The following is a 24394-nucleotide window of genomic DNA, read 5'->3' on the forward strand; positions in this document are numbered from 1 at the left end:
TATGAAAAGGGGAGACAAACCAAGAACATGGACAAAATTGAGCATTTTAATTTTAAATGAGGGTTCAAGAAGCATTCACACTGCTGTGCATGGCTGCACCCAAGAGTGAACTCAACAGGGAATAACTGCTTTCACCTCAGCAGGGAAAGGGCACCTAGGGCTAGGGGCGAAGGCACAGCTTAGGAGGGGCACTATTTGAGCTGAGTCTGGAAAAACTACCATGATTACAGGAAACAGGAGCAGGGAGCGGTTGCCAGGGGTGTGGATCACACTGAAAGAGGCTGTATTCTCCCTCCCTTGGGGCCCCAGAGCTCCTGGGGAGCGGTATTTGGGTGTTCATCTCTGCAACTCCACTGCAAGCACATAGCAGGTCCAGTCTGACACGAACAGGAAGCTGCACAGAGCTGCTGGGGTTGGACACTGACAGGCGAGGGGTAGCACCAATGCTTTGTGTCCCTCCTAGACTGGGACCACCTGACCCTTTAACCCACCCAGCTCTTTCCTGTCCTGCTCTTTCCCACTGTCTCCACTCCAGGAGGCAGTAGCACCAACACAGGAGGGCATTGTGTGCTTTCAATGTGGTCTATTCATACACACGTAGCCCCCTTTCCACCGCTCAGTGCTGGTGCTGTGACTGAGGAAGAGCCACGCCTCTGAAGGCCCTGATACTACAGTGCAGAGCACAAGATCTGGGCATATGTCCTGCTGGCGGGATGGGCAGAGCCTCTTCTCCAACTGCTCCTGGGAGAAGCCTAAGGGAGGCAGGGGGAGTAATGGTCCAGGCCCAGGGCTGACAAGTGTTAGTTCCTGATTCAGTTCCCTCTGAGCTCCTAGTCCTCTTCTGGCTGGTCGGGTGATCAGGCCCAGGGGACTCTACAAGACACCATGGTCCTGCCTCAGTGCTGAAGCAGCAGACAGAAAATGGGGTCCGGACTTTGAGGATGATCTGGTGTGTTCAGGCCATCAGGCCCTTTATGGAGGGTCCATATGCAATGACATCTTGCTCCCGAGATCCCACCAACGCTGGGATCACACACTCCACCTTTCACTTCGGGCCTCCACAGCCTGCACCAGGCCTTCACCCAACACGGCAAAGTCCTCCAAAATTGCTTCTACATTGGGCACCATCACCAGCTCCTCACCCTGAGACACCACCATGCGGCCCTTGGTACTGGAAGCCTGGGGCAATCAGAGAAGAAATGTGGTGACCGTGCTGACCTGGGGCATCCATGGAGCGGACTACACGAAGACATGCGTGCCCACAAGGTGCCACACACACACACACTCAGGAGCACGCTGCTGCACTGGCCAGCGTACCTTGAAGGGCTGGGGCTGGAAACTGGTGGGCTTCCACAGTACGCCAATCACCTCTCCACCATGCTGGTCATAGAAGAAAAGGGCCAGATCCCCAAAGGCTTCCTAAGAAGGAACAAAAGAGACAAAACTACAGGTGGGCCCTTGTTCCACCTGGAAGTCCCTACCCCAGATCAGCCAACCCTTGAGGACCCACTCTGAGCTGTGCCAAGTAGAGCTGAGGAGGATCATAACCCAGCACTGGCATCAGTGATGAGGGCCCCTGCTCCCTGAGCAGGCCACGGCAGAAGGAGGCAGCTGGACAGTCCACACCCTGGCGATGCCGGGGAATGTGGCGGGGAGACAGGCGGATCAGCACATCATATATGTCCAAGTGCGGCCGGAACACTGTCTAAGAAAGAGCATAGGGAAGGGTTAGCAGCCCCCACATTACCCTTCCACATGCCCAACCTGCTCCTTCCTTCCTTCCCCTGTGTCTGACCATCCACTATAGGACTGTGTGCCCACTTGAAAGCAAGAACACCAAAACCCACAGAAAGCAGCAGGCAGAGCAGAGGCTAAAGGAAGGAGGCTAGTGGAGCTCAGGTTCTTCTCCTCTAGGTTCCACCACTGCCAGTCTCACCAAACAAGCGGACTAGGCATCTTCCAGGGTTCAAAGACAGAAGCCCAAGAGCTCCTGGAGCTGCTGTAGATCAAGGGCTTACCCTGATGTCCCCAGGTCCCTGGGGATCCATCAGCTGCTTCTCCAGAATAAGCAGAGCCTCAGCTGCTAGGATCACAAGCCGCTGAAGGATCTGGGGGGGTACGGAACATCAGACCAGAATCGACCATGAGTTTCTCCTCATTTAGGCTGGGCCACTTTCTTCTTGGGGTAGAAAAATCAAATTTGGGGGTAGGTATGGGGTTGAACCTGAGCTGAAGGTCCATTCTGTGTCCACACAGACCCTTTGCGGTCCTGGGGAGTAATGAGGACCATAACAGGGAGTCGTGTCCGAGCTTCCAGGAAACCACTGTGGATCTCCACCTGCTCCTCTGCTAGAGACAAGAGGGGTTCCTGGGTCAGCCTATCCCTTCCAGAAAGACCACCCGCTACTGCCTGAAGTCCTCCTACTGTGCATACAGCAGCTGCCTAATACAGGGATTTTCCAAGACCCCATCCCCAAGGAGCAAAGGTGAAGAAAAGGACACCACATTTGTCTTAGCTGAGGGATGTTAATCTCCCCTCAGCCCAGAGGTAGAATTTTCCATGGCCTGGCACCCCCAGGCTGGTTTCTAGACCTGCACAAGCTGAGGCCTGCTCCCGGTCCACTCCTACCCTGGGCTCCCACACCTGGAGAATTAGGAACCTGACACCCTGCTCTCTGCTGAGACCCACACAGCTCCTCAGATTACAACTGGAAATTGCCATTCCTACCCCTCAGTAGGTGTGGGCTATAAATTTATACTTCCTTGCTTCCCACATAAGACTTGGTAGTCTGGATCCCGTGTCTTCTCTGCGCTGCCCTCCACAGCCCCTCCGGGAGCCTGCTTACCACCCCTGTCCAGTCTGTCTCTGACCACACTGGCAAGCCACTCTCAACAACCAGGCCCGACCGGGGTCTCTCCCTCTTTACAATTCCCTAAAACTCCTCTCCAACTCCCTGAGATAATCGGGTTTAGTATATAGGTTAAGGTAGGCACAGAAAAAATCTAACAGACTGAAAAGGAAAATCCTGCCTGCCTGTCCTACTCTAAGATCCATATGGGGTATTTCTTCCACCACGCCCACTCCCTACCACTTACCAGTGAGCTCATTATTAAGGTTGATAATGAGGGGATTGTTCTTCCAATCAAAGGTTGATATCAGGGAAAGGAATCGAAGGAAGCCAACCTGGGGTGAGCTGAGTGGAAAGAGTGAGAATGATTCTGGCTTTGCCACACCCCTCTCCCAGGATTTTTCCTCGATCTAGGGCACCCAGACCTCTTAGTATGGATCGCCGGAGGCACTGTCTCTAAGAACACCCTCTATCACTTCCTGCAGCCACCCTCTCCCATTTGGACTGAAGGTGCTGCACGAAGGATGAAAGCTGGCCCCGAAGGAGACTTCCTGATTAGGGAGAAGGCAAAGAATCACCTGGGAGGGGTAAAGGGCTCAGGGTGCAGGAAAAGGGCAGCAGTCACCAAATCCAGGCACTCATCAGTGAGTCCCTCACCCAGAAGCTGGGAGCGCACCCACCGCTTGGCCAGCCGAGCTACAACCGAGAAGGCTGGGTGCTGCTGCTGAAGCCTGGAGGTAGAAGAGTAACGGCAGTGAGATTCAGGCACACGGGGCCCAGGATCCAGGGCTTAGCCTTGCTGCCATTATTACTTAACCCTTACCCAATGCTGGCCTCTAAGCTAATGCGTTATATACGTTTTCTCACATCTTCCTAATAAACGTCCTAAAAAGTTAACTTTACAGATGAGAAAAAGAGGTCTGGGAAAAATCTGCTTTAAGTGGCAGGATCATGATTCTAGAACTTATCCCCTTACCTATTACACCAACTGACTTCATAAAAAAACAAGCAGCCAGGTAAACAGAATAGGGGCAGGATAATGAACACAGATGCAAAAATCCTCAATAAGATATTGGCAAACAGAACGCATCAATCAAGAAGGATGACACCATGACCAAGTAGGATTCATCCCAGGGATGCAGGGATGGTTTAACACATGCAAATCAATAATACACCATAGGGGCAACCCAGTTTCTAGTCCTCCTGTCTCTCTTAGACAAAAGCTATCTTTCTCTCAATAAATTTTTCCTACTCTTTTTTGTTTGTTTGTTTGCTTGTTGTTTTTGAGACAGGGTCTCACTAAGTAGTTGAGACTGACCTGGAACTCACTATGTAGCCCAGGCTGGTCTAGAACTCACAGCGATACTCCTGCCTCAGCCTTCCAAGTGCTGGGATTACGGGCATGCACCACCATGACCAGTTTTTCCTACTCTTAAAAAAAAAAATTACACCTTATTAGCAGTTAAGGACAAAAATCACATGATCATCTCAATAGATGCAAAAAAAGCATCTGACAAAGTCCAACATCCATTCCTGACTTAAAAAAAAAAACTCTAAAGAAGCTGGGAGCAGGGCCAGGGATTTAGCTCAGTGGTTTTGCCGTCTGTCTGGCAAATGCAAGGACCCAAGTTTGATCCCTGGTACCAAAAAAAAAAAAAAAAAAAAAAAAAAAAAAAAAAAGAAGAAGAAGCTGGGAGTGGTTGTGCACAACTGTAATCCCAGCACTCGGGAGGCTGAGGCAGAAGGATCACTGTGAATTCGCGACCAGCCTGGGCTACATAATGAGACCCATCCAGGAACTCACATAGTGAGACCCTGTCTCAAATTTGATAAACTGGAATAGATCTTTATCTCAATCTGATAAAAGCCATCTATGACAAACATCATACTAAATGGAAAAAAACTGAAAGCTTTAATCTCAAATCAGGAACAAGACAAGGATCTCCACTGTCACAACTCTTACTCAATATAGTTTTGAAAACATTAGACAGAACAATTAGACAAGAGAAAGAAATAAAAGGAATAAGGGTAGCAAAGGAAGAAGTTAAATTATCACTATTTGCAGATGACATGATACTTTACATAGAAGACCCCAAGAACTCCACCAAAAGGCTTCTAGATTTCATAACCAATTCAGCGGTGTAGCTGGATACAAAGTCAACCCTCAAAAATTAATAGCCTTGGGGCTGGGGATTTAACTCAGTGGTGCTGTGCATGCCTCACAAGCACAACATCCCAAGTTCGACCCCCAGTACTCCCCCCAAAAAAAACAATGCCGGGGATTTAACTCAGTAGTGCCACTGCCTACCTCACAAGCACAAAGTCCGGAGTTTGATCCCCCTAGTACAAAAAAAAAAAAAAAAAAAACAACTCTGACATTCCATCTCACTCCAGAAAGACTGGTTGTTATCAAGAAATCAACCAAGCCGGGGATTTGGCTCAGTGGTTCTGCCGCCTGACTTGTAAGCGTGCAAGGGCCCAAGTTCCCTGGCACCGAAAAAAAAAAAAAAAAAAAAAAAAGAAAAGAAAGAAATCAACCAATAACAAATGCTGCCAGGGCTGTGGGGAGAAGGAACCCTGCTCTACTGTTGTTGGAAGTGTAGTAGAATGGTGCAACTACTGTGGAAATCAGTGTGGAGATTCCTCACAATACTAAAACTAGAGAGCCAGGGATTTAGCTCAGTGGCACTGTGCCTGCCTCACAAGAGCAAGGTCCTAAATTCAATCCCCAGTACCAAAAAAAACCCCAAAAAACAAAAAAACTAAAACCAGAGGTTCTATTCAACCCAGCTATTCCCCTTCTTGGTATCTTCCTGAAAGAATTAAAAGCATCCTACCACAGTGATATATGCACACCCATGTTTACAGCAGCATAGTTTGTAACAGCTAAACCCTGGCAACAGCCCAAATGCCCATTGACTGATGAATGAATAAACATGTGGTTTTAAAAATAGAATGGAGTACTACTCTGCCATGAAGGATGAGCTCCAGACATTCCTAACTAAATGGATGCACCTTGAAACCATACTCCTTAGGGAAATAAATTGCATACACATGTAAACACTGTATTGTTTCTCTGGTGTGATAAGCCAAAAGTGGAAATAAGGACCAAAATGTACAACAGATACTGGGAAATGGGAAGAAAATAATTCAAATGAGAATGGGAACAAGGGAGGGGGGAAAGGGGAAAAGAAGGGACAAGGAAAAAAGATAACAGAAACAAAGCTTTTGTAAATGAAGGGGAAAGGAGTCAAAGGGAAGGGAATGGGAAAAGAGAAGCAGCAAGATATATCACATACAGGTACAAAGTATCATTATGCATATCTAAACTGTACCAAAAAACATTTTGCTTAAAAATAAAGAAGAATAGGGGCAGGAAAAGGCATACCCATGCAGGGCACTGGTGAGCAGGGGCAACTGCTTCGTGTCTCTTTCAAGGCGAAGTGAGGCAGGTGTATCCCTTAAAGAGATCATCCCCTCGGGGCTCTGCACCTCCTTCAGGATCTGTGGCTCCCGCTGATAGGCTACACGGATCCGGAACACAAACCCATCCTGTTGGCAGAGTATGGGATGGGAAGTGAATGTCAATCTGGGACCTGGAGTTGCGTGACCGTCTATATCCCTGCTCCTCAGCCAGGTACGCACAGGGACCCCTCCTCTACACCCCGACGCCCCAGAGCCTCTCCCTGTGGAATTCCCTGCCCGCACACCCAGACCTTGAGGACATCAGTGTGTGTGGCAGTGGCACGGCACTGCAGTCCATGCTGCTGTGCCAGCAGCTCCGCCAGGCGCAGCTGGAAGGCAGCTCTGACCCGCTGCACAGCCTCGGCGTCCTGAGGCCACTGCCCGCTGCCCTCCAGGTGACAGACCACTGAGGGAGAATAAGAAGTCTCATGCTTTGGGCAGCCTGAAGTGGAACTGCCCTCCCACTTGCTCCCAAGAGCCCTCTTACCAGTCATGGGCTCCACATATGCTGGGCAGGGCTTGTTGGGCCGGGGCAGTAGCAAGGCCCGCTCTCGGAGGTGCTCGTGAAAGGAGTAGGCAGGTCGGACTGGGGTTGGTGGGAATACCTGTGGAAGAAGGCGGCTGAGGAAGCTGCCTAGGCCTGAGTGTCCAGAGGCAGGAGGTGGAAGGGAATGAAGCACAGCTGGGGGTTGCCAAGCAGAAAGGGCTCCTGCCTCCTCGTACCTCTGTGTAGCGTAGCGCTGGATGGGCCCCCTGAACAGCAGACACAGTCAGAGGGAGACCTTCCAGCCCCCACAGCAGCCGGCTAAGGTCGTCATAGCAACGCACCGCTACTGTAAGGGCCTCCTCTCCCGTGCTAGAGGTCTGTGGGGAAAAAGAAAGCAGGAGGCTGGATCTTACAAAACCACAGCACTACCTGGGACCCCACCTTAGATCAGGATATAGCAGAGCCAGCACTCCCCCTGCTGGCCACCCTGGGAAGTGCACCCTTTCCACAGCCTTGCCACATGGGTTGCTCTACAAAACTGCAGGTTTGACCCTTACCTCCTTTGGGCCTTGGATCAGTGCATCCAGGAAGCCCCCCACATAGTGGACACAGGAATCTGGGATGTCAGCATGGCTGAAGAAGGAACACAGACACGGTGGGGGCATCAGGGACTATGCCCCAGCAGATAAGCTTCTAACCCTAACAGGCTGGGCTAGATCCTTATAAAAGGCTCCCTTTGCCTCCTGGCATGCAGATGCTGATACTCACAGTGCCAAGAGGTGGGTGACCACTTGATGGGGGATAAGACGCTTCTGGTATAGAGAGGCTGCCTCCCAGACCACAGCTTCCCGAATGGCTCCATCCTGGAAGCGCCGAAGTTCTGAGCGGGATCCCCAAAACTGGCGGAAGTCAGCAGCCTGAAGAGAGGCAAGGGATGGTAGAGATTAAAAAAGAAAGGCTGTTTCAGAAACCTGAGAGGCCTCAACCCAGGAAGCGTAAGGACTATCCACCCGCTCCTTCAGTGTACACACTGGGGTTCCTCACCTCAGGCTGGTCAGCTTCTGGACCCAGTTCAAGGACACTGGTCAGACCCTCAGGCTGGAGGAGCAACCCCAAGGTCAGGGCCCCACAGTCTTTGTGCTTCGGTGGATCTTGGCTGATGTTCCACTGTAGGGTATAAAAAGCTAGGCTCAACCCAAGGATCCCTCAGGGTGGCTTGGAAACACTTTCAGCCTTTCACAGCAGAGGGACGGCACGCCCTTTGTCTACCTGGAACCCTGGAAAGCCCCACTCACTCCCCATCCCATACCAAATCACCTCTGGGACTGAGGGCCGAGAGTGAGCCAGCAGCTGCAGTCGGGTCCCCAGACCCTGCTTCAGGAGGGTGGTCAGTGGGCCCAAAACAGCTGAGACATAGTCTCCACCACTGTCCTGCAGTTCTGGACAGAGCTTTAGCTGGTGACACGCTGCCTGCAGGCGACTCAGTGGACGGAGACTAGAGGGACAGAGGACAAAGGGGAATCAAGGTATGCTGGCCTAATGTATTTGCTCTCCCTTGGGAAATCTGAGCATCTGCCTAAGAAGCTTCACCCTGTTGCCCCAGGAAGACAGGACCTGCAAACATACCCTGTCACCCCTTAACTCACTGCACGATGTGGTCAAAAGACCGGACCATAGATTTGGGAGTCATCAATAGCAGCTGGAATGCATCATCAGCTCTGCTGTCCAGCAACACCATAGATAGCCGCGCCTCATGCTGCACCTGAGGTCAAAGAGTAAGGAGGGTCCATCGCTGTATGCCGCTTTGACCCAAGGGCTCAGACCAGGACATGTGTCTTGACCTTACCTCTTTGGAAGACTTTAGAGTCTAAAGCTAGGATATCTAAAAAGTGTAGAAGTGAGGGCCCATTGGTACCTGGTGGTAAGTAGAGGCAGTGACATCAGCACAGAGGTTGAGACGGCCTGAAGGGTCCAGGAAGACAACAGGGAAGGCTTGGTGGAAGTCAGCCAGGGCCGGCTTAGAGGGTAGAGAGAAATCAATCAGGGTTGGGCTTTTCCTTCAGGCCTCCTGGCACAGACCTGGCCCTTCCCCAACTCACCAAGGAAGGAGCTGAGCTGAGACATAAACTGATCCCGTTAACTGTCAGATCTGTGGTGGCTGGAGTGAACCAGAAAAGGGTGTCAGAAGGAGTCCCCACCCTGGAGAACCAGCCCTAATGACACTCTCCCCAGTCTAATTGCTGCAACCACCTGCCTCTAGGATTTGACTGGCTCATCTGCCTGACAGCAAGGAACCAAAGGATTCCTGGGATGAGTAGAGACCCTGGATTTTCCCAGTTTAGCCTCCTCACCCAGAAATTGCAAGGTGCTTCTCAGGACCTGGTAGCCACTCATGGTAGTGTGGATCTTGCGTGTGGACACAAGGAAGGCAACCAGCATGGAGATAAGGAATCCATTAAACCCACCGAGTCCCTGAAACAGAGAGGAAGAGGTCTTAGCTCAAAACCAGCCCATCACACAGCAAGGAAGGGAGGCTGGGCCACCCTGATCTCACCTTGTCCAACTCCCGCTGCCGCAGCCAGACCTTCAGAAGTGTCACGCCATCCTTCAGCCCCTGGGCAGAGCTCAGCACAGTTGAAAGCAGCTGCATATGGGACTCAAGAGCTGTATCCTGCAGGACCCATGTGTTATAGTGGGGGGTAGGGGGCTCTGATTTACCTGTGAGGGGAAAAGGAAAACCATGAAATGAAAGTCACCACAGCCTTCCCTCTAGCACCACCTCAACACGAGTGCTCACCATCACCTGGATGACTCTGTCCTTGGTACCAGGCAGAGCGCACATTGTTCTTAGTTGGCAGCAAGCGACATGGGCGGAAAAAGTCAGATGGAGGGCACGGATGTAGGCGTACAGTGACCAAGTGCTCATCCTTTCCTGGGTAGAGACAGGGGAGTGCTGAGACCTTGTACCTCCTGGCACCAGACAAGTCCCCACACGACCTTTCTCATGCTTGAGGACACCGTGTCTTCCCACCTCAGAATGTGAGGTTCCTATCTTGCCCTTCAAACTTAAGAGCCATGCCTCTCATGATGGCCTTGAGAATCATTCCAGTCCCCTAGACCTGAGCACCCTGGGCTTCTCCCTACTAGTCTGTTCCCTTAGCCCAGTGTATGCCTCTTACCATGTGGCCGCAGCAGCAGAGATGGCTTCAGGTGGCACCCATTGGTGTAGGAGAAGCAAACACTGCCAAACAGGGGGTCTTGGGCCAGGTGGTGAGCCAAGTGGGCCAGGTAAAGAGCACGCTTGCGGAAATAGCGTTGGTTCAGCAGGTCCTTGTCCTGTAGAATTTCCTGAAGGGACCAAAGAAGGAGAGAGAAGGGCAGGCACATAAATGCTTGCAGGGTTTGAGGGTTAAGAAACAGCAAAGTGAGCCAGGCGTGGGTGGTGCATGCCTGTAATCCCAACACTCGGGAGGCTGAGGCAGGAGGATCACTATGAGTTCAAGACCAGCCTGGGCTACATAGTGAGTTCCAGGTCAGTCTCAACTACATAGTGAGACCCTGTCTCAAAAAACCAAAAAAAAAAAGAAAGAGCAAAGTGAGAGTCCAGGGGCTTCTCTGCAGACTGTAGAGTGCCTGAGCCAGGACTACCAACACCACACTCAATTCTCAAATGTACTTTTGTTTTGGTACTGGGGATTGAACTCAGGTCCTTGCACTTGTGAGGCAGGGAGCACCATTGAGCTAAATCCCTGGCCAGTTCAATTCTCAAATGAAGAAAGAAACATTCCAAAAGGGTAGCAACTCCCAGTGGCCCTTCTAGGGTGCCCTACAAATGACTACAGTGGTCTGCTCTTTTGATTTAGATTCAGATTTCAACCCCATGGCAAGTGGTCAAGTATTTGGCCTTCTGCCCCCAAACACTAAATCTTACCCTGGGCATAGTCAGTGCCATATCCACATTGATGTTGGGCCGGGTACAGGTGCCCAGAAGGTAGCTGCCCACAACAGTGACCTGGGCTGGAGGTAAGAAGCAGAAAGAGCCCTTCACAGCATAGGGCACTTGGTGGAGGGGTACTCGAACTCCAGCTGGCAGCCATGACTGGTCAATAAGCTGTAGGGGCAGAGAGAGAAACATATTGATTCTAATGCCAAACTCACACAGGTATCATTTGTTTTATTTTAATGGATTTGCCATCAGAACAAGTAATGAGAAAACCATTGCTAAAATAGACAAGGGATGTGATGGTACACTCCTGTAATCACAGCACTCAGGAGGCTGAGGCAGGAGGATCACCATGAGTTCTAGGCCATCCCGGGCTACATAAGTGAGGTTGAGACCAGGCTGAACTACATAGGGAGACCCTGTCTCAAAACAAAAACAAAAACAAACCCCAAATAAATAAAAATAAAGACAAGGAAAGAAAACATTCATGTTAACACTGTTATCATGAAAGATCTGGAGCAAGTCCATTACTCCTGGGCATCTCATCTACAAATGTGGTGGGACTGACAGAACTACTGAGAGGTGGACCCCTGCAATCTCAGCACCCAGGATGCTGAAGCAGGAGATCATGAGTTTGAAGCCAGCCTGGGATAAACAGTGCGACCTTGTCACCAAAAACACAAACAGTCAGACGAAAGAACCCCCCTGAAAAATCTGAGGAGGCTGCCGACAGTCTCCCTTAAGTCAGTCTGGGTTGCCAAGCATCATGGCACATGCCTATAATCCAACTACTGGGGAAGCCGAGGAAAGACTGTGACTTCAAGGTAAACCTGTGCAATTAGTGACACTGTGGCAAAATAAAATACAAAAATGAATAAATAGGCATGGTGCCACATGCCTGTAATCCCAGCACTCAGGAGGCTGAGGCAGGAGGACCAACTGTGAGTTTAGGCCAGGCTGAACTACATGGCAAGACTCTGTCTAAATAAATAAATAAAAGGCAGACAGAGAATATAGCTCAGTGGCACAGAATTTACCTAGCAAGCCTGAGGCCTTGGATTTAATCTCCAGTACAAAAAAGGGTGTGGATGAGCTAAAAGCCGAGCATGAGAGACGTTTCATCACTGCTATCTCCCTGCGGAAATTCGAGACTACATTATACAAATGTCATGGATTCTCTACAACAGTGATGGCAAACCTTCAGAGACAAGTACCTGAACTACCCCCCACAACCTACTTATTTATCACAAAGTATCAACACTGAAATTAAACCCGAATACTGAGGTTTTTAGTTTAGAAAAAACAACTTATACATTAACATCTTTGGTCTTTTATTTTCATTTTTTTAAAATTATGTTTATTGGTACACTTTAGGTATACAGTACAGTTACATTCTTCATTGGGATCTTGTACCTTTACATGACAGGTCTTGTTTCTCATTTTTTCCCCTTGTCCCTGCCCAACATCTTTGGGCTTAAAATAAATAACATGTGCCATAGGTTCCCCACTCCCACCTAAGAACATAGAGACTTTATCAGAAACATCTCAGGCTGACTGTGATGTCCTAGTTGTTGCTTCTGTTGTTGCGAGTTTGAAGCTGGTATCTCGAGAATGGATGTACCAGAAAGCATGCCATTTAGGGTAATATACCTTGGTAAAACAACTAATCTTAGCCAGCTGTGGTGGTGCACACCTGTCTGTACTACCAGCACTGGGGAGCCTGAGTCAGGAGAAGGATCACAATGAGTTCCAGGTCAGCCTGGGCCGCATGGCAAGACCCTGTCTCAAAAAACCGCACAGACAAAAAACAAAAAACACCCGAAAATCTAATTCTTGGTGCTAACAAAATGAATTCACCTGAGCAAAACTACAAGTAGAAGAGAGCACTGGATTGTACCCACCAACTCATCACAAACTTTTGTGTCTATCCCTCTACAATATCTACAATTGGTATTACTGGAACCATTCCTGTGGGCCAAGTGGGGACAAGAGTTCTCAAATCCAGTATGGTTGTGACAACATCACAACTGAAAGCAAAAAGTAAAACCTGTCAACACGCACTGTGAAGTTTTTTTTTTCTTTTTCATGGTACTGGGGATTGAACTAAGGACCTTGAACTTGCAAGGTAGGTGCAGCACCACAGAGCTAAATCCCTGGCCTACCTACACTGTGAAGTTTGAGTGAAGCTCTTCCTAGGACAGTGCAGACACCAAGGTCAAGAAGACGTCTGTTGGGCTAGGGGTGGTAAAACACATCTGGCATACATCAGGCTGAGTTCACCCCAGCATCAGAAATACGCAACATGTGTGTCAAGATGTTTGTTATGAAAATGTTGCTGGTGACAGCAAAAACCAGCCACACATAAAAGGAGCAGGGTTCACTGCTCAAGTGATTATCCTGAAACATAACCTTGAATTTATGATCTCCTGCCTCAGCATCCCACATGCTGGGGATTAGAGGACTGAGCCACCATGCCCCGCTCTCAATGGTATCCTGATCCTCCTGGCTAGGCCCTTGTACTGGAGCATCACAGTTCTTTTCTTTTCTTATTTATTCATTTATTTATTTATTTTGGTTGAGACAGGGTCTCCCTGTATAGTTAAGGTTGGCCTTGAACTCATTATGTATCCAGGCCTCAAACTCAGCGATCCTGACTCAGTCTTCAAATGTGCTGGGATTACAACCATGTGCCACCACCTCTGGCTGCCCTAAGTCCTATTACTTTGTTTTTGCAGTACTAGAAACTGAATCCAGGACCCTGCACTGAGTTCTCACCCCAGCATGTTTTAAATTTAATTTGAGATAGGGTATTGCTCAGTTGCCCAGGCTGGGCTGGAACTTGAGATCTTGGCGCAATCTCCAAGCATTGGGATTATAGGAGTGTGCCACCATGCCCAGCAACACCAGCTCTAAATTCTTGAAGTCGGGCCGGGGATTTAGCTCAGCGGTTCGGTGGCCTGCCTTGCAAGCGCAAGGACCCGAGGTTCAATCCCCGGTACCAAAAAAAAAAATAAATAAATAAATTCTTGAAGTCTACTAATATTGTCCATCCCTTGTAATTCCTGGAAAGTGTGTATCTGTTGAGACTTTATTTTCCTGAGGGATTTTGCTGTTTATGAGATAGTTATGTTCTGTCACTATCAGCTTAGTGGACAAGAAACTTGCTGAATCTGGTAAAGTTACCAGTTCTGTAAGAAAGCTAAATGAGCCAGCACACTCCTATAATCTCAGCACTCTGGCAGGATGAGGCAGGAGGTTCACAAGTTTGGAGCCCAGCCTGGACAATTTCACTTATCAAAACTATGTTTCAAAATAAAATATTTTTAAGGGCTGGGGATTTAGCTCAGTGGATCTGTCACCTGCCTCCAAAGCACAAGGTCCCAAGTTTGAACCCTGGTACCAAACAAAAAACAAAAAACAAAACTATGTTTCAAAAGAAAATATTTTTAAGAGCTGGGGATTTAGCTCAGTGGTACTCGCAAGTGCAAGGACCCAAGTTTGAGAAAGTGGGGCATAGTGATGCATACCTGTAACCACAGCACTCGCACTTAGAAAGCTAAGGCAGGAGGAATGCCACAAGTTCAAGGCCTGGGCTACACAGTAAGTTCAAGGCTAGTCTGAACTACATAAGTTTTTTTGAAGCCCTGACTCAAAATACAAAAGACAAATGAATAAACAAACACAAAGAATCAAACATATCTACATGAGTAACCAAACTCAAATCTTTGTACAGCTAAGCTTCCTTACAGTGAGAATGAGTTCCCCACCTCTGTCTCAGGGATCAAAGGCACCTTCTTGATACGCTGGTTGACCTCCCGCAGAAAGACATCAATGCGACACTTCTTCTTCTCTGACAGCCTTATTTCCTTTAGCAGCTCCTCTACCTGTAAGGGGGAAAAGGGAGAATCCATTGGCCTCAGGGTCTCAGGCAAATCCTTCTAACCCAAATACAGCCACTCAACAGTACTTGTAAACGAAGCAAGCTGGAGTGGAACAGGATCTCAGTTTCCCGAAGGCGATTCAGCTCTTCATTGGTAGGCTCCTTGTATAGCTCTTCCCGGCTGAGCTTCACTGGCTGCAGGAGGCTCTCTGCTGGGGTCTCAGCTACTGCGTACTTTCTTTTCGATATTTTCTTCCCCTCCTGGACTGTGCCTTCCAGGGCTGGTTCCATCACCTGTGGCCAGAGAAGGGGAAACCAATGTAAAGTCACAGATACCCTAGCATCTGGTGTCTAAACTGCCACCATGAAATGTGGTTAAAGGTTTCACCTGTTTATAAGATTTTGATTGGAAGTCATATTCAACAAAATTTAGAATAACCACGACTTGAAGGAACGTTACCGAGCCCTACCGATATTGAAAAATGTCTTGAACTGAGAGCACCCTGTCTTCCCGACAATATAAGCCTGGGGCTTCGCTTGGAGTTCGTAGAGGTACCCCAAGCAGTTTCCAAAGCCCCTTTATTTACAGGTACTATGAATACCTGTTTCCTCTTCTAATTACAGTCTTGGGACTTCGCGAGTGCCTCTTCCACTCTCGCCCTATCCAAATCTTGCCAAGTCCACCCCCGCTAGCAATTCCATACTTTCAGACTTCTCCAGAGTAAGCCGCCTTCGTGTTCCTTCCCAGGTAGCTGTCAGGCCAGGCCTGCCATCTCCAGCTCTGCAGCCGAGGGAGCTCACTTTAAGGCTCTCTTCCTCCTAGCTGGCTTAACCTACCTCTGGCATCCCAGCCGTCCTGCGCAGGTGTTCTCCGGCAGGGGCTGGCCCCATCACTTCAGTCCAGGTCGCTCTCCCGCAATTCAGATTCAAGCCGCGTCTAAGCAGTGTAAATCACCACGTGCGCAGAAACGCAGAACTATGGGCCTAAACCAGCGGAGCCCAGTTCCGCACAATTCCACCCACTCTAGAGCCATTGGGTTAATGTCCGTTCTGCAGTTCACCATTGGCCAGGTTTATCTAGGCCCGCCCACCTTGGGAGGGGCTACACGAAGGTCTCTAATTTACGGCCTGTTTGCGACACTAGACCGGAAGCCTACGGGTAGCTAGGCCAACACCGTTTTCTCACTCCCTCTGCTTGGGGACCAAGCCTGAAGGGCAGAGTTCATTTAGGCTCTCTGGTGGGGGTTTATTTATTTACACTGGTGATCTCTCCCCTATTCCTCCTCTGCAGTGCCTTAATGTATTTGCAGAGCTTGTCATTTCTACCTACAAAAGGTATCTTACATTTATTCATTTTTCCCTGCTTTTACAGACAGGTTTAGTCTTAGGTAAGTCATCTTTTTAATTTTTATTTTTTGTTTGTTTCTTCTTCATCGTCTTTTACTTATTAAAATATTAAATAATTTTTTTGTTTGTTTTTGTTTTTAGTTTCTTCAGACACGGTCCCACTATGTACCTCGGGCTGCTGTTGAACTTGCTATGTAGTCCGAGCTGGCATCCGACTCAGGGATACCCGTCTCAGCCTTACAAGTGCTGACTGGCAAATTTAATTATGATTAAATTTTAGCGGGAGTGGTGGCTCACACCTGTGATCCCAGTACTCAAGGGGCTGAGGCAGGGCTGAGGAACCTATATTTTAGGTTTAAAAAATTTTTATTGACAGCATTTATTTTTTGAAGCAAAACATTTATTGATACATTTTAGATATACATAAATGATAAACACTCAGGCAGGGAATGTAGCTCAGTGGCACATTGCCTGCCTGGCAAGTGCAAGGCCTTGAGTTTGATTCCTGGTACAAAAAAAACAAACAAAAAAAACCCCAATCATCATGGGGAATTTGCACCTGTATTGATATATCCTGCCTCTTCTTTTTTCTCAACCCCCAATCCTCTCCCCTACCTATATACAAAAGCTTCATTTCTACTTTTTCCTTCTATTTTCATTTTTTTTGTCTCTTTCTTCCTTTCCCCCTCCTCCCTTCCTTGTTCCCCTTCCCATTTGAACATTTTCTTCCCATTTCCCAAGATCCATTATACATTTTGGTCTTTATTTCCACTTTCAATATTTAAACGTGTGTCAGATTTATTGTTAAAATTTTAGCACATTAAAAGGATAGCTGAGTGTATTAGTTCATGCCTGCAGTTCCAGTACTTGAGAATTCGAGATGGGGGGCTCATGGGAATAAGGTTGGAACCATAGTGTGACCCTGTCTCAATAGTAGATAACACACCACACACACACACACACACACACACACACACACAGGTTAAGAATTCACACCTGGGTTCAGTGACAGTTTATGCTTTGTCTCTGTTTTTGGACCTTGCACTTGCAAGGCAGGCAGTGGAACCACTGAGCTAAATCCCCAGCCCCAGAGCTTGTGCTTTGCATATGACAGGACCTTAGTTTAATACTTAGCAATACACACAAATGATGATGATGATGGATACCAAAGAAATGTCAAGCCCTACACTTGGTGTCCAGAATTCAGTCAAGCCAGGTGTGGTGACACGTTATCTGCAATCCCAGCGCTTGGGAGAGTAAGGTAGGGGGATTGCTGCAAGTTTGAAGCCAGCTTGTGTTACAATAATGAGTTCAAGTCCAGCCTGAACTACATAGTGAAACCCCATTTCAAAAAAAAAAAAAAGAAATAAAATAGTTAAATGAGACTTGATGATCATAAACCAGAAACCTGGAAGAATGCTCTTGCCCTCCCATTTCAGAGGTCAGTTCCTTTTTATGTTTTGTTTTGAGACAGTCTTGCTATGGAGCCCAGGCTGGCCTGGAACTCACAGTGATTCTCCTTCCCTCAATCTCCCAAACACTGGGATTACAGGCCTGCACTACCACACCCAGCCTTGATTTTGGGTTTGTTTGTTTTTTAATATAGTAAGTAGCTACATTTATTGAAGATCCGGGATTGTAACAGGAACAAGGTGAAGGAAGGGCAAAGGGAAAAAGAGGGTGAAGGAAAAAGTGACTCAAGGGCAAAAGGAGAAAGGGACTTGAATGCAAAGGGAGGGGGAAAAAAAGCTTTTTTTTGGCTTTCTGAGATGGGTTCTCATGTAGCCAAAGCTGGACTCAAACTTGTGGCAATCCTCCTGCCTCATCCTCCTGAGTGCTGAGATTACAGGTGTGCACCACCCTGCTAGGTTCCCTTTATGTATTTAAATATAAATTCATCCTGGCACTGTGGTGAATGCCTGTAATTCCAGCACATGAGAGACTGAGGTAGGAGGATTGTAAAACTGAGTTCTGCCTGGGAAATTTAACAAGAATGCTGTCCCCTTCCCCTAACCCCCAAAAGTACACAATGTTTCCTCCTGCCCTTGCCCCCATTTAGAACTGCATCCTGCCTTAATGTTTTTAGGCTTTTAGTTACTTTCATTGGTATTCCCAAAACATATAACAATATTATTTATTAACTACCTGTTTTTTTTTCTGTTTTTGTATGTAGAATGTAAGCTTCATAAGGGCAGCTAATTCTATCTTATTGATTACTATATGCCAAGCACAGAGTCTGTAACATCAGAGCCATTTATTTATTTGTTGAACAAAAAAAAAAAAATGAAGTAATGAATGACTCTTTCCGAAGAGTATCTCTGAGGCTGGAAGGAATAAGTGAACAAGTATCTGAAATGCAGTATTGAGGGGGTTATGCCGTGCAGATTGCTGTGGGTACGTTAGACTAGGAACATTACTGTACTAGGAACATCACTGTGGGTAAAAGCAGTCACAGTGAAGTGGGATGGTTAAGGTTACCTCTTGGTTCTGGCATTTTTTTTTTGTTTGTTTGTTTTTGTACCAGGGATCGAACTCAGGTCTTTGTGCTTGCGAGGCAGACGGCAAAACCACTGAGCTAAATCCCCGGCCCAAGTTCTGGCATTTAGTAACTAAATGACTTTGGGTAACCTTATAACCTCTTTAAGCCTTACTTTACTCAGTAAAATGAATATTTTACTAATGACCATGTACTGGATTTCTGTGAGAATTAAGCAAGATGCTTCACATAAAGAATGTACAGTGGGCTGGGGATTTAGCTCAGTGGTGCTATGCCTGTCTCCCAAGGGCAAGGTCCTGAGTTTGATCCTCGGTACCAGGAAAAAAAAAAAAGAACCTGTAGTGGTAAATACTAGCTATTATTATTATTAGAGGAAAGATGTAGCTTCTAAGGTCAGTGTTTTTCTTTGTTTTTTGTTTGTTTGTTTGTTTATTTCTTTGTTTTGAGACAGGGTCTCACTATGTAGTTGAGACTCACTATGTAGCCCAGGCTGGTCTCGAACTCACAGCAATCCTCCTGCCTCAGCCTCCCAAGTGCTGGAATTACAGGCATGGCCCACCATGCCCAGCTTTTCTAAGGTCGGTGTTAGAGAAAAATGTTGGATTTTTTTTGGGGGGGGGTACAGGGGATCAAACTCAGGTCCCTGCACTTGCAAGGCAGGCAGTGGAACCACTGAGCTAAATCCCAGGCCCAATGTTGGACTTTTTATTTTTTTTGGTATTGGGATCAAACTTGGGTTCTTGTGCTTGCAAGGCAGGCGGCAGAACCACTGAGCTAAATCCCCAGCCCAATGATGGACTTTTTAAAAAGATGCATTCTTTTAAATCACAATTAACCTTCCTGAAGCAAATACCTCTCCCATTATCTTACTAAGATTTCCACTTCTTTTCTCTGGAATAAAAAGATAATGAATAAGGCAAAAGAAAAAATATGAGAAAATGGAAATAAAGTTTTTGTAAATAGGGAAGGGAGGAGGGGGTGAAGGGAGGGCAGGGGTATGGGAAAAAAATGAGAACCAAGACCTGTCATGTAAAGGTACAAGATCCCAATGATGAATGTAACCGTACTGTATACCTTAAAAGTACCAATAAACTCAATGAGAAAAAAAGGAGAAATATTTCCACAAGAAGGCATACATAAAGTTTACAACAAAGAGGAAGAATCACAGCTGACAGAACTAAAGAATAGGTTGCTATAATTCCAATTTCAAAGGGAAAAAATGAAAAGCAAGACCTGTCATGTAGAGGTACAAGATCCCAACAATGAATGTAACTATACTGTATATCTAAAATGTACCAATAAACTCAATTAGAGCTGAAAAAAAAAGCAGACTTACAGAGAGTAGGAATTATCTTCTTTACCTCAAGAGGGCACCAATCAGTCAAGTCAATCTCTGCCACCATGAAGCAATGAACAATGTGGAAAGCCTGAGGAAATCATTTCGATTCTTCCAACAAATATGTTTTGAGCCTCTGATATGGGACAAACACTAGAGTAGCTGGTATATAGTTATATAACATATAGTCTTGAACATCTACTATGTGCCTGAGAGAGCCTAGACATGGGAGTGGAGGGTTAGGTTCAATGTGCTGTTTTGTGAGACTGATTCTTTGATTCTTGCTCTTTGCCATGAGTCTCTGAGAACAATAACACAGTGTCTACTTTGTGTCATTGTCCTTGTTGCTGACATACAGGGATGAATAAGACATAGTTGGAACTTACAATGTTTTACTGACTAGGCTAAGTAGGCATGAGCTAGTTCTGTGGAATGGCAATCACTAAATATAAAACTAACCTTACACTAAGCTGCCAGCCTTCCAGTTTAGGATTATGTCCACAGTGGATACTTAGTAAGAGTCTGTGAGTTGATTTGAGCCCAGGGAGCAGACTGTGGTCTAAGTGGCAGGTGGATGCTCCAGTGGGATTGGTTAGGACTTTATCATCCTATAAGGTAGGGTGGAGCTTAGTTTACATGGATGAAATACTTTTGGGGTTTTTTTTTTTGTTTTGTTTTGTTTTGTTTTGAGACAGGGTGTTGCTATGGAGCCCAGGATAGCCTCCAACTCACAGTGATCCTACTGCCTCAGCCTCCCAAGTGCTACTAGGATTACATCTATATGCCACCATGCCTAGCTCAGATGAAATGCTTTGAAAATGAATGTTCTGCCCATTTGTCTATTCACAACTTTGCTTTTTTGTTGTTGTTGTTGCTTTTTTGAGACAAGGTCTCACTATGTAGTTGAGACTGACCTGGAACTCACTAGGTAGCCCAGACTCACAGGATCCTCCTGCCTCAGCCTCCTGAGTGCTGGGATTACAGGCATGCACCACCACACCTGGCTGCCACACCTTTGCTATTAAAGGTGTCAACATCATCTCCCATACTCCCAGGTCAGCAATTTTCTAGTTTCTAAATTAAGTGATAGAAGAAGGGAAGCCAGAATTAGGCATACATCAACATTTTGAGAGGTGGGGCTGCATTGATTAGGGTGCTGCTCCTCCCCTGAAGGCAACTTTTGGCGGGGTACCAGGGATGAACTCAGGACCTTGTGGCACCACAGAGCTAAACCCTCGTTCCTTCCCTGAGGGCAACTCTTAATTCCAGTGGAGTTTGATTTTAAGATCTAGACAGGAAGTCCAAAGAATGGTCCTTTAAAGTACTGAGACCTCATTTATGAAGAAAAAAAAAAAGTAGAGACAGACTTTTTTTTGAGGGAGACTTTTTGTTTGTTTCTAGGGATTGAATTTAAGACCTTGCACTTGGGAGGCAGGCGTGGTGTCACTGAGCTAAATCCCTGGCCCAGACTTTTTTGGGGGGTACTGGGGATTGAACTCTGGACCTTGCACTTGCAAGCCCAGATTGTATAAAGTGAATGCCTCCTAGAGAGTATACCACAGAAAGAGGAAAGTAAGCCAGGTATGGTAGTGCAGGCTTGCAATCAAAGTATTTGGGAGGCTGAAGCAGGAGCATCACCAGGAGTTCATTGCCAGCCTGGGCTACCTAGTGAGTTCAAGGCCAGTTGAACTATTAAGTGAGACCCTGTCTCAAAAAAAATAAACAATAACAACAATAACAAAGGAGGTAGGTAGAAGAGGGAGCAGGAAAAGTAACTTTACCATGGAGTGATCTAATATATTACATCAGTCTGTGGTTGAGGTCAACATCGACAGTGCTGAGTCATGTTGCTTTACTGTGTGCTCTTTTTTTTGTTTTTTTGGTACTGGGGATCAAACTCTGGCCCTTGTGCTTGCAAGGCAGGTGGCAAAACCACTGAGATAAATCCCCAGCCCTTGTGTGCTCTTGATATGTGACGAAAATGGCATTTTTACCTGTATGATCTTTACTCTAAAAAATCTATAACTTTAGTCTTTTTAAAAACTTTTTAGTCTTTTTTTTATTACTTGTCATGTAGAGGTACAAGATCCCAACAATGAATGTAACTGTACTGTATCCCTAAAATGTACCAATAAACTCAATTAAAGCTGAAAAAAAAAGTTTTTATTAGTTTATGTTTGCAGTACATAATAATTTCATTCATCGTGAGGAGTTGGTATATGTACATAATCCCGGCTTTGTAAAAAAAAATCTCAAATCCAAACTGATGGACTACAAAATATCTGGCCAATATTTCTCATGATTATCAAGGTCATCAAAAACAAGAAGAGTTAGGGAGGGGCCAGACATGGTGGCACATGCCTGTAATCCCAGCACTTGGGAGGCTGAGGCTGGAAGGTCTGTCACTGTGAGTTTGAGGCCAGCCTGCACTACAAAGCTAGACCCCCACCACTCCCTAAAAAAAGAGTTAAAGAAGCATAGAAGCATAGGTAAGAAAGAAAGAAGTGGGGGGAGGGAGAAGGAGAGAGAGAGAGAGAGAGAAAGGAAGAGGGAGGGAGGGAGAGAGAGAGAGAGAGAGAGAGACACACACACACACACACACACACACACACACACACACACACACAGAATTAAATGTAGTCTGGTAGCTTGGACAGAATCCTGGATTAGAAAAAAGGACACTGGTTAAAAACGAAGGGAACTTGAATAAAACATTAACTTCAATTAAAAGTAAAATATTGCCAAGCATGTTGGTGCATTTATGCAATCCCAGCACTCTGGGAAGCTGAAGCAGGAGGATCATGAGTTTGAGGCCAACCTGGCAATTTAGGGGACCCCTATCTAAAAAACAAAACTAAATAAAAAAGTAAGCCAAAATAAAAACTTGGTATCCAGATTGTAACTAACCTAATTAATTTTGTGGTCCTGGGTATTGAATTGAAGGCAGGGCCTCACACCAAGTTATGTTCCCAGCCCCCCCACCTTTGAGACAAGGTCTCTTGTTATGTAGTTCAGACTGCCCTAGAACTCACTATGTACCCTAGGCAGGTCTCAAACTCACAGCAATTCTCCTGCCTCAGCTGTGCACTACCACACCTAGCTCACACAGCCCTTTTTAATTTTTTATTTCAAGATTGGGTCTTAATAAATAGTAAAGCTGCCCAGGCTAGGCTCAGATTTGGGATTCTCCTTCCTTAGCCTCACAGAGTTTTGGGATTACAAGCGTGTACCTTCCTGCCTTTTATTTCCTTAAAATTTCCATTTATGGGTCATTTACCATGTTCCAGTCACTCTACTAGATGATCTCATTTAATCATTACAATTGCTTGTTAGGTATAATTAACCTGCTTTTACAGAAGCTGATGAATCAGGAAGAAGTAAATGTACTGTGTTGCTAGAGTTGGAACCAACATCTTTCTCATCCCCCCCATTGAACGTAATGTAATGTTCACAGTATCTTGGCTTTACTAGGATAAAGTTTAGGGTTTAGGCAGTTATAAGACATGTATTCCTGAGAGAAAAAGTCTCCTAAATCATGGAGGGTGAATATTGTCTCCACATCTCACTTCAGTCAGGGTTATCGCAAAAGTTGCTCAGAGAGGTTGGACTCAGGCTGGAACGACTATAGGAAGTCAAAGTCTAACCATTGTACCTTATTTCACAAAAGAGTAAACTGAGGTGTAGCCAGACCAGTAGCCCCAAATCATACTGACAAAAGCCAGGAATCCAGGCTGTCTGTAATTGTGTGTGTGTGTGGTACTTTTCTTGTGTGGCCTTCACACGGAGCTACCTTCTCAGCCCGTTTTATTTTCTGAGAGTCTTGCCATATCGCTCAATTGCCCAAATTGGTCTCGAATTTGCTATGGAGTGCTGGGATTACAGGCGTGTCCCACCGGGCTGAGTTGGTAATTATTTCTTACTCTTTCTTCCTAACTTCCTCTTCGTAGCTAACTAAGGTGGGAAATAAGGGCTGGCCTATCTGCCTTCAATTCCTCCTTTGGGAAACTGTCCCCTCCCCGCCGTGGGTGACTTGCCCAGGGACTCCTAGGCCAGAGACCAGGGTCTGCACAGAGATGCTCCAACACATTCTCAGCCCCGCCCCCCTTCTTGGGAACAAGACTCTAGCTTTGTAGTGCAGCCTGGCTTTAAACTCACTATGTAGTCCGGTTTGGCCTCGAACTTGCAGCGATCCTCGCGCTTCAGTCTCCCAAGTGCTGGGGTTACAAGGATGAGCTACCATTCCCGGCTCAGCATCTCTTAATCAAACACCTCCTACGTGGACTGCAGGCTGGGTGTCACAGGGAGGGGCCACGTAAAGGACTAAGAGCTCGCCCGAGGGTAGCGGCGGGGCGTTAGTCGAGAGCTCTAGGACGTGAGTTCTCTTCCGGGGCACGCCTCTGAAGTCGCGGCGTCAAACCAAGACTTCCTTCAACCCGGGGCCAAACTACCCCCAGCAGCCCGCCCTCTGTCCCCCACAGCCGCTTGGCCCTTTAAGGGTGGAGGACACGCGCCGGCGTCACAAAGCGCCGCCAACGCGCCGGCTGGCCGGGAGGAGGCGGGGAAGTGGGAGGAGGAGAAGGGCGGGGCGGG

General features: G+C 47.0%; 1 protein-coding gene across 3 annotated transcripts; it reads right to left on the minus strand.

Annotated features, from left to right (window-relative positions):
* Positions 1-16059, minus strand: Nol6 (nucleolar protein 6). Of its 3 annotated transcripts, none has more exons than XM_010619210.2 (26): positions 15462-16059; positions 14712-14918; positions 14512-14628; positions 10733-10912; positions 9981-10149; positions 9605-9733; positions 9356-9519; positions 9153-9273; positions 8901-8959; positions 8717-8818; positions 8448-8563; positions 8119-8296; positions 7846-7968; positions 7570-7718; positions 7359-7434; positions 7038-7178; positions 6802-6919; positions 6566-6720; positions 6238-6401; positions 3428-3580; positions 3097-3194; positions 2225-2349; positions 2019-2108; positions 1511-1705; positions 1318-1419; positions 1-1179 (listed from the first exon to the last, which is right to left on the minus strand). In XM_010619210.2, the coding sequence occupies exons 1-26, from the start codon at positions 15513-15515 to the stop codon at positions 1030-1032; spliced, it is 3435 nt and encodes a 1144-aa protein (XP_010617512.1). In that variant the 5' UTR covers positions 15516-16059; the 3' UTR covers positions 1-1029. The 3 variants fall into 3 exon arrangements, with proteins under 3 accessions (XP_010617512.1, XP_010617511.1, XP_010617510.1); XM_010619209.2 differs by having other exon boundaries at positions 2-1179; positions 2225-2346; positions 9599-9733; XM_010619208.2 differs by having other exon boundaries at positions 3-1179; positions 9599-9733.
* Between the last annotated feature and the right edge of the window lie 8335 nt (positions 16060-24394).

The sequence above is a fragment of the Fukomys damarensis genome, unplaced genomic scaffold (genome assembly GCF_012274545.1).
Source record: "Fukomys damarensis isolate Sample0158 unplaced genomic scaffold, DMR_v1.0_HiC HiC_scaffold_36, whole genome shotgun sequence".
Lineage (NCBI taxonomy): Eukaryota > Metazoa > Chordata > Mammalia > Rodentia > Bathyergidae > Fukomys > Fukomys damarensis.